The sequence below is a fragment of the Bubalus kerabau genome, chromosome 9, assembly GCF_029407905.1.
Source record: "Bubalus kerabau isolate K-KA32 ecotype Philippines breed swamp buffalo chromosome 9, PCC_UOA_SB_1v2, whole genome shotgun sequence".
Lineage (NCBI taxonomy): Eukaryota > Metazoa > Chordata > Mammalia > Artiodactyla > Bovidae > Bubalus > Bubalus kerabau.
The window spans coordinates 46935752-46950255 of NC_073632.1; the positions used below are offsets into that span (position 1 = coordinate 46935752).

The window sequence follows — 14504 nt, forward strand, 5'->3', positions numbered from 1 at the left end:
TGTCTGGTTTTGGCATCAGGGTAGTGGTGGCTTCATAGCCTATCTTTGGAAGTGTTCCTTCCTCTTCAGTCTTCTGGAAGAGTTTGAGAAAAATTAGTGTAAGTTCTTCTTTGTATGGTTGGTAGAATTTGCCTGTGCAACCATCTGGTTCTGGACTTTTGTTTGTAAGGAGGTTTTTTTGTTTGTTTTTTTTTAATTACAGATTCTGTTTCATTCTAGTGACTGGTTGGTCTGTTCAAGATGTATTTCTTCTAGATTCAGTTTTGGAGAGCTGTATGTTTCTACAAAGTTATCCATTTCTTCTAGGTTGTCTAATTGTTTGTGGTATTGTCTTATGGTTTTTTGTATTTCTGTGGTATCAGTTGTGATTTCTCCTCTTTGATTTCTTATTTTATTTAGATCTTCTCTCTTTTTTTCTTGGTGAGCCTGGCCAGAGGTTTGTCAATTTTGTTTACCCTTTCAAAGAACCAGCTGTTAGTTTCATTGATTTTTTTTTTTTCTAGTTTTTTGAATCTCTCTTTATTTATTCCCTCCCTGATCTTTATTACCTCCTTCCTTCTTCCGACTTTAGGTTTTGTTTGTTCTTCTTTTTCCAGTTCTTTTAGGTGGTGGATTAGATTGCTTATGTCAACTTTTTTTTTTCCTTAAAGAAGGCCTATATCACTATGAACTTCGTCTAAGAGCTTGTTTTACAGATTTTAATGTACAGTGACTTTATCAGGGTAGTATAACTGTACAAACTAGGTACTTGATTTAGTGAAGAGATTGTAAACATTTAGTGATCACAGTTTCAGGTTTTGTTTTTTTTTTTTCCTGTGTGACTGGTTAGGTTTCCTGTGGCTTTCATTAAGTTTATTATGTTTTATTTAACATATATCACTAATACTTCAAAATTTTAAATAGGTTTACATTGTAATGTTTTCTAATTTAAACAAATTGTAAGCAACTTCAGATTTAGGTCGTTTACTTTAATATTTTTGTATTCTTTGTCCTTTTAAGGTCACACTAGACCCACAGTGGAGGAAGCTCTTATTAATGAAGAAGCAATTTTGAACCTCATGGAAAACAGTCAGACTTTTCAGCCTTTGACCCAAAGACTGAGTGAGTCACGAGTTTTTTGTAAGCAACTATTCTGTCATAAATTTTCAGTATGTTAAATCAACAAAAGTGCATGTATCAGGTAGTATTTTTTCTTTTATTTGAAGAGGTTAAAGTTGCATGTTAAATAAATTCTTACTCAGTATAAGAAGGAAATCTTGCATTAAGAGAAGTATAGTTTCTTTTTTTGTTTTCCATACAACTTTTTCTGTTAAATAGTTGGAAAAGAAAATAATTCTCTTTTTCTTAACTTCACTTTGGTTGAAAGAGAACTATATTGCTTTAAGACGAAATGTGTTTATTTTGAATTAAAATTCTTCAAAGTTAAGTACATTAATAAAATACCATGATTAATTCTTTCTTAATAAGTCTCAGAAATTTCCCTGGACAACACCTTTCAAGCTATTAATTCTTGACTAGTATAGGACATAACAGTTATTTCTGAGTATCTTTTACATTTCCATAAATGCATTTTCATTAATATTATAAGCCATTTACTAGATTTCATTTCAGTAATTTACTCTAAATTACTGATATCTTTTTCAGAAATGTTTTTAAATTTTCATTGCAAAAAGTGAAATATCATTGAACTTCCCTGCATCTTGTTTTGCTCCGTATAACGATTTTATGTTTCTTGCTCACTTTGTCTTTCCATTCTTACTGTATCAAATGAGGTATAGCATCAAATGTGATCCTACCCCTCCACAGTATCCTCTCTTTGTTATTTACATTTTCATTTGAGTGGAAGATTAACTCAGTGACTAGGGACAATATCAAAATTACTGTACACAGTCATATTTCAAGAACATTTTATATGAAGGTAGGTAATTTTTTTCTTTTTCAAATGAATGACATGACATATAGAAAGAAATGATCCAAAGACCACATCTAAAAATTAATTTGAAGTTTATAATGTAAAATGTTTTATTTCTCTGAGTAAATAAATGTTATATGCCTAAATTATATTTTAGTTATAAAAAGACAGTTAAAGAAATTGAAAGAGAAAGGTATATTCTTATTTCATCATACTAAGTGAATAAAATGTATCACCAGCTGATATAATTTTCACTTATCTAAAGTTGCAAAAAATAGTCTCAATGTTAGTCAAAGATCTGAGTCAAATATATATAAATCATTTGCTAATATTAACTTTTTAAAAAGTATGTCAGGAAAAATAAACTGCGATTCTAGGTTTAAGAAATGGATTTTTGCCAAAATAGCCTCTATAAGCAAATATCTTCAATTTTGCCTTGTATTTGATAGCATGATAGAACTAGTTTCTTCATTGTAAACAAAGAAAACCTGAAACAATATATTCCCCATTTACTAAATTACTATATTTTACAGAGAAAAAGGTTGTGTACTAGATTAGAACAGCCTCCTTCTTTATATTTTTTTAAGATAATAACTTAATGGGATATAATTCACATACTGTAAAACTAACCTTTTAACTTATACAGTTCAGTGGTTTTCAGCATTTCATGTAGTTATGCAATCATTTTCACTGTCTGATTACAGAACATTTTTATCACTCTAAAAAAGAAACCCCATGCCCATTTGTAGTCCCTTCTCTCTTTTCCCTCCTCTCAGCCTCTGGCAATTTCTGATCTGTTTTCTCTTTTGCTAGATTTACCTATATTGGGCATTTCATATAAATGGAATCATATAACCTTTTGTTTCTGTATTCTTTTCACTAAGCATAATGTTTTTAAGGTATACATGTTTTCATGTTGAGGTATATATCAGTGCTTCATTTCTTTTTATGACTGAATAATGTTGCATCATATGGATATAAACCATATTTCATTTCTCTTTCCTTCAGTTGATGGATTTTTGAGTTGTTTCCACTTCTTTGTCTATTATGAGTAATGCAGCTATGATTATTCATGTATAGGTGTTCATTTGGACACATGTTTTCACTTCTTTTGGGTATATACCTACGAATAGAATTACTGGGTCTCCTGGTAACTCTGTGTTTAACATTTTAATAAACTGCCAAACTTTTTTTCCCCCAGAGCATCTGCACCATTGTACAGTTTGACCAGCACTATATGAGGGCTCCAATTTTTTCACATATTGTCAACACTTGTTATTATCTGTCTTTGATTTTATCAAACCTAGTGCATATGATGTGATATCTCAGTGGTGGTCTTCAAGAAGTAATGCTATTAATCACTTTTAAAGCTCTCCTGTGTTTTTCAGTTACAGGTTTTGTTTGATAATCCTGTGAGCTAAATAAATCTCAAATGAGGGATAAGGTGTTGACATGTTTCACTTAGCATTAATTCATATACTTATTATATATTTTATATTTATTATAATCATTTGTGATTATATTTCATTTAGTGCTCCTCAGCCTTACTTAAGCAGTAAGAGCTTGAGCAGCTTGTTAACATGCAAATTCCTGAGCCTTGCCTCAGAAATTCTAATTCAATAGATGTGAGATGGTATCTTAAGAATTTTCTTCTTAATAAGGACACAAAATCATTCTAGTACAGGTGGTCCAAGGGTCGTACTTGGATGGAAGAACTATATCAATACATAAATCTCTGTACCAGCTGCATTCTTTCAGCATGTGCCAGCATATATGATTCTTAATGTTTTATATATAATTGATCTGAATTATTTAGAAAATGTAAGTTATTTGTTGGCGATGCTTTACTTGTTTTGTAGTGGACAGTAGTCCTGATGAGGCTCTGGTACATCTTCTTGCTGGTTTGGAAAATGACGGCTATCACAGGGGAAGAAATAGGATGCCATCACCATGTCGTTCCTTTGGAAACAGTAAAAATCCTCAAAATAGCGATGATGAAGAAAATGAACCACAGATTGAAAAAGAAGAAATGGAGCTTAGTTTGGTAATGTCTCAGAGGTGGGACAGCAATATTGAAGAACATTGTGCCAAAAAGAGGTAACTTTTTAGTCATTTCAGTTCCTTTAATAACTTTCTGTCATTAACAGTGTTCTTTAATCAGAAATTCTTACTATTATTCATAATAAAAAGCACCTTATAAACTAAATTGACTTAAATCTCTTTTAAATAGTGCCTTGTTTCTAATGTGGAATAAACTTCATATTCCAAGTCAAATGAAATTTTGGTACATTTAAAAAGATTAAACCTAACTTTTTCCCCATTACTATTGAGGTATAAGACATACATCACTATATGAATTTTTGATGTACAGCATAAAGATTTGATTTATGTATATTGTGAAATGATTACCACAGTAGTTTCAGTCAACTTCCATCATCTCATAGATACAATAAAAAGAAATAGGGGATATGCATATGGAATGTAGAAAGATGGCACTGATGAACCTATTTGGAGGGCAGCAGTGGAGATGCAGACATAGAGAACAGACTTATGGACACAGTGGGGGAAGGAGAGAGTGGGATGAATTGAGAGAATAACATGGAAATATATACATTGCCATATGTAAAATAGATAGCAAGTGGGAATTTGCTGTGTGACACAGGGAGCTCAACCCAGTGCTCTGTGACAAGCTAGAGGGGTGGGATGAGATAGGAGATGGGAGGGGGGTTCAGAAGTGAGGGGACATATGTCTACCTGTGGGTGATTCATGTTGATGTATGGCAGAGGCCAACACAATATTGTAAAGCAATTATCCTCTAATACAAAGGAAAGGAAACAAGAAATGGGGGATTATTTCCTTGTAATTTGAACTGTTATGATTTACCCTCTTAACTTTCATATATGTCATACAGTAATGGTAACTATAGTCACTGTGTTGTACATTATATTGCCTAGTCTTATTTATAACTGGAAGTTTGTATCTTTTGACCACCTTGCTTAAATTCATGCTCTCCCCATACACCTAACTTAGAAATCATCTGTTTATATACACAGTATCAATATGTGTGTCCTAAATGGGACAAAATAGAAGTGCCTCCTTATCTCAGAAATTGAAAAAAGAAAGCCCACTTTCTGATATTTTGTTGTTAGTTGTATAGAGATGCAACGAATTTCTTTATATTAATTTTGTACCTGGCAGCTTTACCACATTCATTGATGAGCTCTAGTAGTTTTTGGTGGTGTCTCTAGGATTTTCTATATGTAGCATCACATCATCTGCACACACTGAGTTTTACTTCTTTTGCAATTTGAATTCCTTTTATTTTTCTTCTGTGATTGTTGTGGCTTAGACTTCCAAAACTATGTTGAATAAAAGTGGCAAGCATGGGCATCCTTGTCTTGTTCCTGATCTTAGAGGAAATGTTTTCAGCTTTTCTCATTGAGTATGATATTAGTTGTGGTTTGTCATGAATGGCTTGTATTATTTTGAGGCATGTTCCCTCTGAACTACAACAAACTTTGGAAAATTCTGAAAGAGATGGGAATACCAGACCATCTGACCTGCCTCTTGAGAAATCTGTATGCAGGTCAGGAAGCAACAGTTAGAACTGGGCATGGAACAACAGACTGGTTCCAAATAGGAAAAGGAGTACATCAAGGCTGTATATTGTCACCCTGCTTATTTGACTTATACGCAGAATACATCATGAGAAACGCTGGACTAGATGAAACACAAGCTGGAATCAAGATTGCTGGGAGAAATATCAATAACCGCAGATATGCAGATGACACCACCCTTATGGCAGAAAGTGAAGAGGAACTAAAAAGCCTCTTGATGAAAGTGAAAGAGGAGAGTGAAAAAGTTGGCTTAAAGCTCAACATTCAGAAAATGAAGATCATGGCATCCGGTCCCATCACTTCATGGCAAACAGATGGGGAAACAGTGACAGGCTATTTTTTCGGGCTCCAAAATCACTGTAGATGGTGACTGCAGCCATGAAATTAAAAGACGCTTGCTCCTTGGAAGAAAAGGTATGACGAACCTAGACAGCATATTAAAAAGCAGAGACATTACTTTGCCAACAAAGGTCTGCCTAGTCAAAGCTGTGCTTTTTCCAGAAATCATGTATGGATGTGAGAGTTGGACTATAAAGAAAGCTGAGTGCCGCAGAATTGATGCTTTTGAATTGTGGTGTTGGAGAAGACTCTTGAGAGTCCCTTGGACTGCAAGGAGATCCAACCAGTCCATCCTAAAGGAGATCAGTCCTGGGTGTTCATTGGAAGGACTGATGCTGAAACTGAAACTCCACAACTTTGACCACCTGATGCGAAGAGCTGAGTCATTTGAAAAGACCCTGATGCTGGGAAAGATTGAAGGTGGGAGGAGAAGGGAACGACAGAGAATGAGATGGTTGGATGGCATCACCAACTCAATGGACATAAGTTTGAGTAAATTCTGGAAGTTGGTGATTGACAGGGAGGCCTGGCATGCTGCAGTCCATGGGGTGGCAAAGAGTTGGACATGACTGAGTGACTGAACTGATGATGTTCCCTCTGTGCCCATTTTCTAGAGTTCTATCATAAATGGATATTAAATTTTATCAAAAGCTTTTTCTGCATCTGTTGAGATGATCAGATGGTCTTTATTCTTCAATTTGTTAATGTGGTGTAATCACATTGACTTGCGAATAGTGAAAAATCCTTGCATTCCTGGGGTAAATCCTACTTGAACATGGTGTATGGTACTCAGTGTATTGCTGGAGTCAGTTGTAAGTATTTTGTTGAGGATTTTTGAATCTATTTTTATTAGTAATACTAGCCTGTAATTTTCTTTTTATGTGGCATCCTTGTCTAGTTTTTGTATCATGGTGCTGGTGGCCTCATAGAATGAGTTTGAGATGATGGCTATTAACTAAAACTATTGTGGTAATCATTTCACAATGTATATAAATCAAGCCTTTATGCCGTGCATCAAAAATTGATAGTTGTTTGTGTCAATTATATCTCAATAATGAAAAAAATAAAGTTAGGTTTAATCTCTTTAAATGTTCCAAAATTTTAAATATGACCTCAATCTCATATTTAACTTGGCTTCCTGCACATCTCTATCTGTTGTTAAACTTATCTAGTTTGGGCAGTGTTATTATTTATCTGGAAAGCAAACCACTTTTTAACTGGTTGGCTTGTTTCTAGTTCTGCTCCCCTGTAATAGGAGTGATAATTATGATTATTAAATGAACACTTCATGGGCATTTACAAAGGGAAGCAGAAAATATAAAGACCCTTTATGAGTTCAACTCATGCTCTACTCATGCTCTTTATATCTTTTCAAAATATGGTTACTTAGGGAAATGGAATAGTCAATTGAGTCTTAATTTCAGCCAGATGTTTAACAAAGTCCTACATAACATCCTTATAGATAAGAAGGATGGTAGTAGTGACTGATTAGATCAGTTCATAGGGAACTTGTATGATTTTGCATTCAAAAACCACTTAAATGCTTGCTTTGTGCCAAATGTCATGCTTGATTCAATTGAGATTGTCAGAAACATTGGAGATTGATAATTCATTGGATGACAGAATATAGATTCAAAAATATCTTGAAACTGAAAAGATGATGCCTAATAAGGTGTAGAGTCATAGGCTTTTTTGTTCAGTCAGTCAGTTTCACAAATATAGACTAGGTAGACCTACGATTCATTCTAGACTTAACAGTTTCTGTGGGAAAGCCATAAATTGTACTTTATTAAGAGCACAGTAAATCTGTAGTGTATGATTGCCAAAATAGTGAATTTAATTATTGATTACCAGATGTACCTGGGATAACATTTATTAGTCTGACAGATTTTGGATTTTATTAGTAAAATAATTATAGTATTTATTTGATGTATTGAAATCTTGCTGTAATAAGTTGGGTTGCTTCTTTTATATTTCAGCAAAGTTTGTTAATTATTCGATATTTTTATTTGATTGATGATGTGGCATTAATGAAGCATTTTTCTTATTTCCATTTGTTTTTCTTTTGTCTTTGTTGTTCTTTCATTGTTTTATTTTGATATTGTCCCTTTGATTCTTACCTTCAATCTATTATTAGCATTTCTTCTACAGTTTCTTAGATTATACCTGGTTTAGCTATTTAAATTTTCATGCCCATATTAAATAGATATGCATTCAAATATATAACATTCTTGTAAAATCACCATCTTCTTATTCCCAGTAGTGCCAACATGTTTAAAATAATAGGCCTCATTTATCCCATAATTATTTAATGTTTGTGTATTCATTGACTGGATCATTTCTGTGAAAATCACCCTGAGGTTAACCTTGGAAAAATATCTTGAACATTTATAAAAGTATATAAGAGAAAGATTGATAGAAGTATAGTATCTAGAATGGGAGTCATTTAATTTCTGCTTGTATATTGGATATTATATTCTGCCCCAAGTACCAAATTTTAAGCATACTGAAAAAGTAAAGAAAAAGAAGAACACTAGAAGGATTTGTGAGCACCGTCACTTTTAAAGAACAGTGGAAAGAATAGATAATGTTTACTCTAATTAGAAAAGAATTATGAAACGAATGATAAAAATCCCTTCAAATATTTTAAAAGTTATCATGTGGAACATGGCATAGATATGCTGCATATGGCTACACAGGACAAAGGCAGAAATGAAAGATTTTTGTATAATATAGGAAGAAAGTTATTAACAGTTTGAGCCATTAATAATTTTTATTTGGAAAAGGTTTAATGAAAAAATTATTCTACATATAATAAAGTAATATTTTCAAGACAAGTGAAAGGAAAAGGTGTGGGTAGAAAGTAAGTTTGCCCATCCAGATGGAAGGGAAAATATCAAGCTATGATCTAGTGAAAAATGTAAATTGGTCAGAGATAGAACTTAAGGAGAGTATCCATCTGGACTTCACAGTCCATCTGCATTCCTCACTAACCCTGCTTTTACAGCTCCTGCTGGGATTGACTCAATACCTGTACTTCTTCCTAGCCTATCTATCTGACCCCTTTTATTTTCTCTTTCAGCCCTGACCTGAATACCCCCTTGCTTGTCTTTTTATTTGTTTTTTTCCAATCATAATGTAGTAATTGTGTATCTATGGAGACTTCTTAGAATATCCTAAGGTGCCACCTTTTTAGAAATTACCAGGTACTCACCTAAGCTGTTATATGTGTATATTTAATGATAAGATAAAGGGGACAATATAAGGAAGAACATAACTAGATATGGTAATCCAAGACATTGTGGAGCTGTGAATATAGGAATGATGGTATCTTCTAGTTTTAATTTTCAGATCTGCTTTGTTCAGTTTTACTATTACAGTGTCAAATTAGGCAAATTATTTGAGTCTGAGATGCTTTTTTTTTTTTTTGAGATGCTTTTTTCTAATGTTCATACTCACTGATGAATCTTAATATTCCCTAGATCACTGTGCAGAAATACCCATAGAAGCTCAACAGAAGAAGATGATTCATCTTCAGAAGAAGAAATGGAATGGAGTAATAACAGTTTGCTTCTAGCCAATCTTTCTATACCTCAGTTAGATGGAACTGCAGATGAAAATAGTGGTAAGTAAACTAGTCTACTGTGAGCATTTTGTTATGTAGGGGCTGAAGATATATTTGATTTTGAAAAATATAATCACACACTCTACACAGTTGGCTAAGTGAGACTATGACAATACTGTTAGATTTTGTCCTTCTCAAGGATGTTTTCTTTTGAGAGAATGTAGATAAAATATGTCTTTTCTCATTTCTAAGAGGATAGCTTTTATCAATCACTGATTAGAGCTTTATAAATTTTATCAGTTTATTGTAACATTTAACCATAGAAAACTATAAGAAATATGCTTAGCTTATTTAAAGTGATAATGCAAAAAAAGAGTGATAATGCAAAGATGTATGTTATTTTATGGAAACTTGCCAAGACAATGAGATTTTTTTCCCCTTATTCTCTCAAAAAGCATGAATATTGATACCATCTGTTTTTAATCAAAGGCATATGTGTTTAAAATAATCACTAATACTCAAATGTAACTAACTCTTGATTATTCAGATTGAGATATCCTAATAATGAAAACGACCTTTCTGTTGAGTTAACTATTTTAAACATAAAACTGTAATTTCATATAATTTCTTTCATGGTGATAGCATCATGATATAGAAAAATATTTTAAAAATTAGAAGAGTTGAAGTTAAGCAAATTCTTTTTTTCCTCATTTCAGACAATCCACTGAACAATGAAAATTCTAGAACCCACTCTTCTGTGATTGCAACAAGCAAGCTATCAGTAAAACCTTCCATCTTTCACAAAGATGCTGCTACATTAGAACCCCCATCTTCTGCTAAGATTACCTTTCAGTGTAAACACACAAGTGCCCTTTCTTCCCATGTTTTGAACAAGGAAGATTTAATTGAAGACCTTTCACAGCCAAGCAAACTAGAGAAAAGTCTAGATCATTCAGTCACTTCTTTTACAAATGAAAGCACTTACTCTATGAAATATCCTGGATCTTTAAGCAGTTCTGTCCATTCAGAAAACTCTCATAAAGAGAGTGGTAAGAAAGATGTCCTCCCAGTATCTTCCTGTGAAAGTAGTACTTTTGATTATGAAGACAATATTCCACCTGTTACAAGACAAATACCAAGTAGAAAGTATACAAACATTAGAAAAATTGATAAGGATGCCCCTTTTATACATATGAGCCGTCACACTAATGAAAGTACATTGGGCAAAAATTCTTTCAACTTTTCTGACTTAAATCATTCAAAGAGTAAATTATCCTCTGAAGGAAATGAAAAAGGAAACAGCACAGCTCTGAATAGTTTATTCCCTTCATCATTAAATGAAAATTGTGAATTGCTGTCTTGCTCAGGGGAAAATAGAACTATAATGCATTCTCTTGATAGCATTGCTGATGAAAGTGGACTAAATAAACTTAAAATTAGATATGAAGAATTTCAAGAACATAAAACAGAAAAACCAAGCCTCAGCCAGCAAGCAGCACATTATATGTTTTTTCCCAGTGTTGTTCTCTCTAATTGTCTCAGTAGGCCCCAAAAGCTCTCTCCTGTCACATATAAACTACAACCTGGCAATAAACAGTCCCGGTTAAAAATGAATAAAAAGAAGCTTTCGGGTCATCAAGAGACTTCTACCAAAACTGCTGAGACTGGATCCTCAAAAGATAACTATATACAAAATAATCCTTGTAATAGTAATAATTCTGAGAAAGATAATGTATTGGCTAGCGATTTAATTAAGGTCACCCGTGGAACTTTTGAAAATAAAACATCTACAGACAGTTTTGTAGACTGTCACTTTGGAGAAGGAACCTTAGAAACTGAGCAGTCCTTTGGATTGTATGGAAATAAATATACCCTTAGAGCCAAACGCAAGGTAAATTATGAGAATGAAGATAGTGAGTCAAGTTTTGTAACACACAACTCAAAAATTAGCCTACCTCATCCCATGGAAATTGGTGAAAGTTTAGATGGAACTCTCAAATCTCGAAAACGCAGAAAAATGTCTAAAAAGTTGCCCCCTGTCATCATAAAGTACATTATTATTAATAGGTTTAGAGGGAGGAAAAATATGCTTGTGAAACTAGGAAAAATAGACCCTAAAGAAAAACAAGTGATATTAACAGAGGAAAAAATGGAACTGTATAAAAAACTTGCACCTTTGAAGAATTTTTGGCCAAAAGTTCCTGACTCCCCTGCAACCAAATATCCCATTTATCCATTAACACCAAAGAAAAGTCACAGAAGAAAATCAAAACATAAGTCTGCTAAGAAAAAAACTGGTAGACAACAAAGGACAAATAGTGAAAATATTAGAAGAACTTTATCTTTCAGGAAAAAACGGTCACATGCTATTCTTTCTCCTCCCTCACCATCTTATAATGCTGAAACCGAAGACTGTGACTCAAATTATAGTGATGTTATGTCTAAACTAGGTTTTCTTTCTGAGAGAAGCACAAGTCCCATAAACTCGTCTCCACCTCGCTGCTGGTCTCCCACAGATCCAAGAGCTGAAGAAATTATGGCTGCTGCCGATAAAGAAGCAATGCTTTTTAAGGGTCCTAATGTATATAATAGTAAGACTGTTAATTCCCGTATAGGAAAAAATAGTCGAGCAAGAATGCAGGTTAAGAAATCAAAAACAAAGCTTGTTAATCCCTCTACAGTTTCAAAGAAAAGGAACAAACGAAATCAGACAAATAAACTAGTAGATGATGGAAAAAAGAAACCAAGAGCAAAACAGAAACAAAAAACAAAAGAGAAAAGTACACCAAGAAAGCATACAACACTAAAGGAAGAAAAACTAAAATCTCAAGCTGGTACTGAAATGAAGTTTGTGCTGAAACATCAGAATGGGCCTGAGACCACAGATAATTCTGGAGGCTCTCAACTACTTTTTAAACAGAAAGATGTGTCATTAATGGGCTCTGCTATAGATCATCCTCTTTCTGCTCCTATCCCCACTGGAATTCATGCACAACAGAATTTATCTGGCTGCTTTTCTTCTTTCCTAGAAAGCAAGAAACCTGTAGATTTGCAGGCCTTCCCCAGTTCACGAGATGATGTGAATTCTTCCGTTGTTTGTAGTTCTTTAGGACCTGGAATCTCAAAAATTAATGTTCAGCGATCTCATTGTCAAAATACTATGTTTACTCTAAAAGAATCAAGCTTGATTCAAAAAAATATATTTGACCTTTCAAACCATTTGTCTCAGGTAGCACAGAATACACAGATGTCTTCTGGTATAATGTCTCCAAAGATAGAAGAGAATGCAAATATACAAAAAAGCTATTTGTCATCTCTTGGAAAGTTAAATGAATATCGTAATTCCCTAGAATCAAAGCCAGACCAAACGTATGCCCCTAATTTTTTGCATTGCAAAGATAGTCAGCAGCAGATTATGTGCATGGCAGAACGTTCAAAGCACAGTGAAACTTGTTCTCCAGGAAATGCAGCTTCAGAAGAAAGTCAGATGCCTAATAATTGCTTTGTAACTTCTTTGAGAAGCCCAATCAAACAAATAGCTTGGGAGCAAAAACAAAGGGGTTTTATTTTAGACATGTCAAACTTTAAACCTGAAAGGGTAAAGCAAAAGCCATTGTCAGAAGCGGTTTCACAAACCAAAGCACTTTCTCAATGTAGGAATCGAAATGTGTCAACACCTTCAGCATTTGGTGAAGGACAGTCTGGACTGGCAGTTCTAAAAGAATTGTTGCAAAAAAGACAACAGAAAGCACAAAATGCAAATAATATACAAGACCCATTATCTAATAAACAGCAGCCAAACAAAAATATCTCTGTTTCCCTTGAGCATAACAAATCAGTTAAACGAACACGATCAGTAACATCTCCAAGAAAACCTCGAACTCCCAGAAGTACAAAACCTAAAGAAAAAATTCCCAAACTTCTTAAAGTAGACTCTCTAAATTTACAAAACTCTGGCCAATTGGATAATTCCCTATCAGATGATAGTCCCATCTTCTTTTCGGATCCAGGTTTTGAAAGTTGTTACTCACTTGAAGATAGCTTGTCCCCTGAACATAATTATAATTTTGATATTAATACAATAGGTCAAACTGGATTTTGTAGTTTTTATTCTGGAAGTCAGTTTGTCCCAGCTGATCAGAATTTGCCTCAGAAGTTCCTAAGTGATGCAGTTCAGGATCTTTTCCCAGGACAAACTGTAGAAAAAACTGAGTTTTTAAGTCATGATAACCAGAAATGTGATGAAGACAAACATCATGCCTCAGACTCAACCGCATGGATTCGATCTGGTACTCTAAGTCCTGAATTATTTGAGAAATCAACCATAGATAGCAATGAGAATCATCGCAACAATCAGTGGAAAAATACCTTTCATCCTCTAACATCTCGGTCTAATTCCATTATGGAGACTTTCTGTATTCAGCAGTCAGAGAACTGTCTAAATGAAAAATCCAGATTAAATAGGAGTTCAATAAGCAAAGAAGTGTTTCTTAGCCTCTCACAGCCGGGCAGTTCAGACTGGATTCAAAGTCATACCAGAAAAGAAATGGGGCAGTCTCTTGATGCAGTCAATACTTCTTTTACTACAATACTATCCTCCCCTGATGGTGAACTTGTAGATGCAGCCTCTGAAGATTTAGAATTGTATGTTTCAAGAAACACTGATGTGTTGACACCAACTCCGGATAGTTCGCCAAGGTCTACCAGCTCTCCCTCGCAATCTAAAAACGGCAGTTTCACCCCTCGAACTGCTCACATTCTGAAACCACTTATGTCCCCACCAAGTAGGGAAGAAATTATGGCAACTTTGTTGGATCATGACCTTTCAGAAACCATTTACCAAGAACCATTTTGCAGTAATCCTTCTGATGTACCAGAAAAGCCCAGGTAATCAGAATTCTTTTTCCCCTTGGGTCACTCTGAATAATTACAATGTATGTAACAAAATTCGGTAACTGACTACTACTTTCTCTGTGATACTGTATTTGTAAGTATATCATTATGATAACAATTTTGTAATTATGGACATATTAAAAGAATTCACAAACTGGGTGGATAGTTGTACCCAGA

The 14504-nt window shown here is 34.0% G+C and overlaps 1 protein-coding gene across 11 annotated transcripts in view; it reads left to right on the forward strand.

The window, feature by feature from the left end:
* Window positions 1-14504, forward strand: part of REV3L (REV3 like, DNA directed polymerase zeta catalytic subunit) — a 176030-nt gene that overhangs the window by 90213 nt on the left and 71313 nt on the right. For 9 of the 11 annotated variants that reach the window (XM_055535164.1, XM_055535162.1, XM_055535166.1 and 6 more), the window contains 4 exons: window positions 1000-1119; window positions 3772-4009; window positions 9352-9494; window positions 10151-14321. In XM_055535164.1, coding sequence (XP_055391139.1) covers window positions 1000-1119; window positions 3772-4009; window positions 9352-9494; window positions 10151-14321 — 4672 coding nt within the window. The remainder of the gene's footprint in view (window positions 1-999; window positions 1120-3771; window positions 4010-9351; window positions 9495-10150; window positions 14322-14504) is intronic. The other 2 variants (XM_055535165.1, XM_055535169.1) reach the window with 1 other exon arrangement.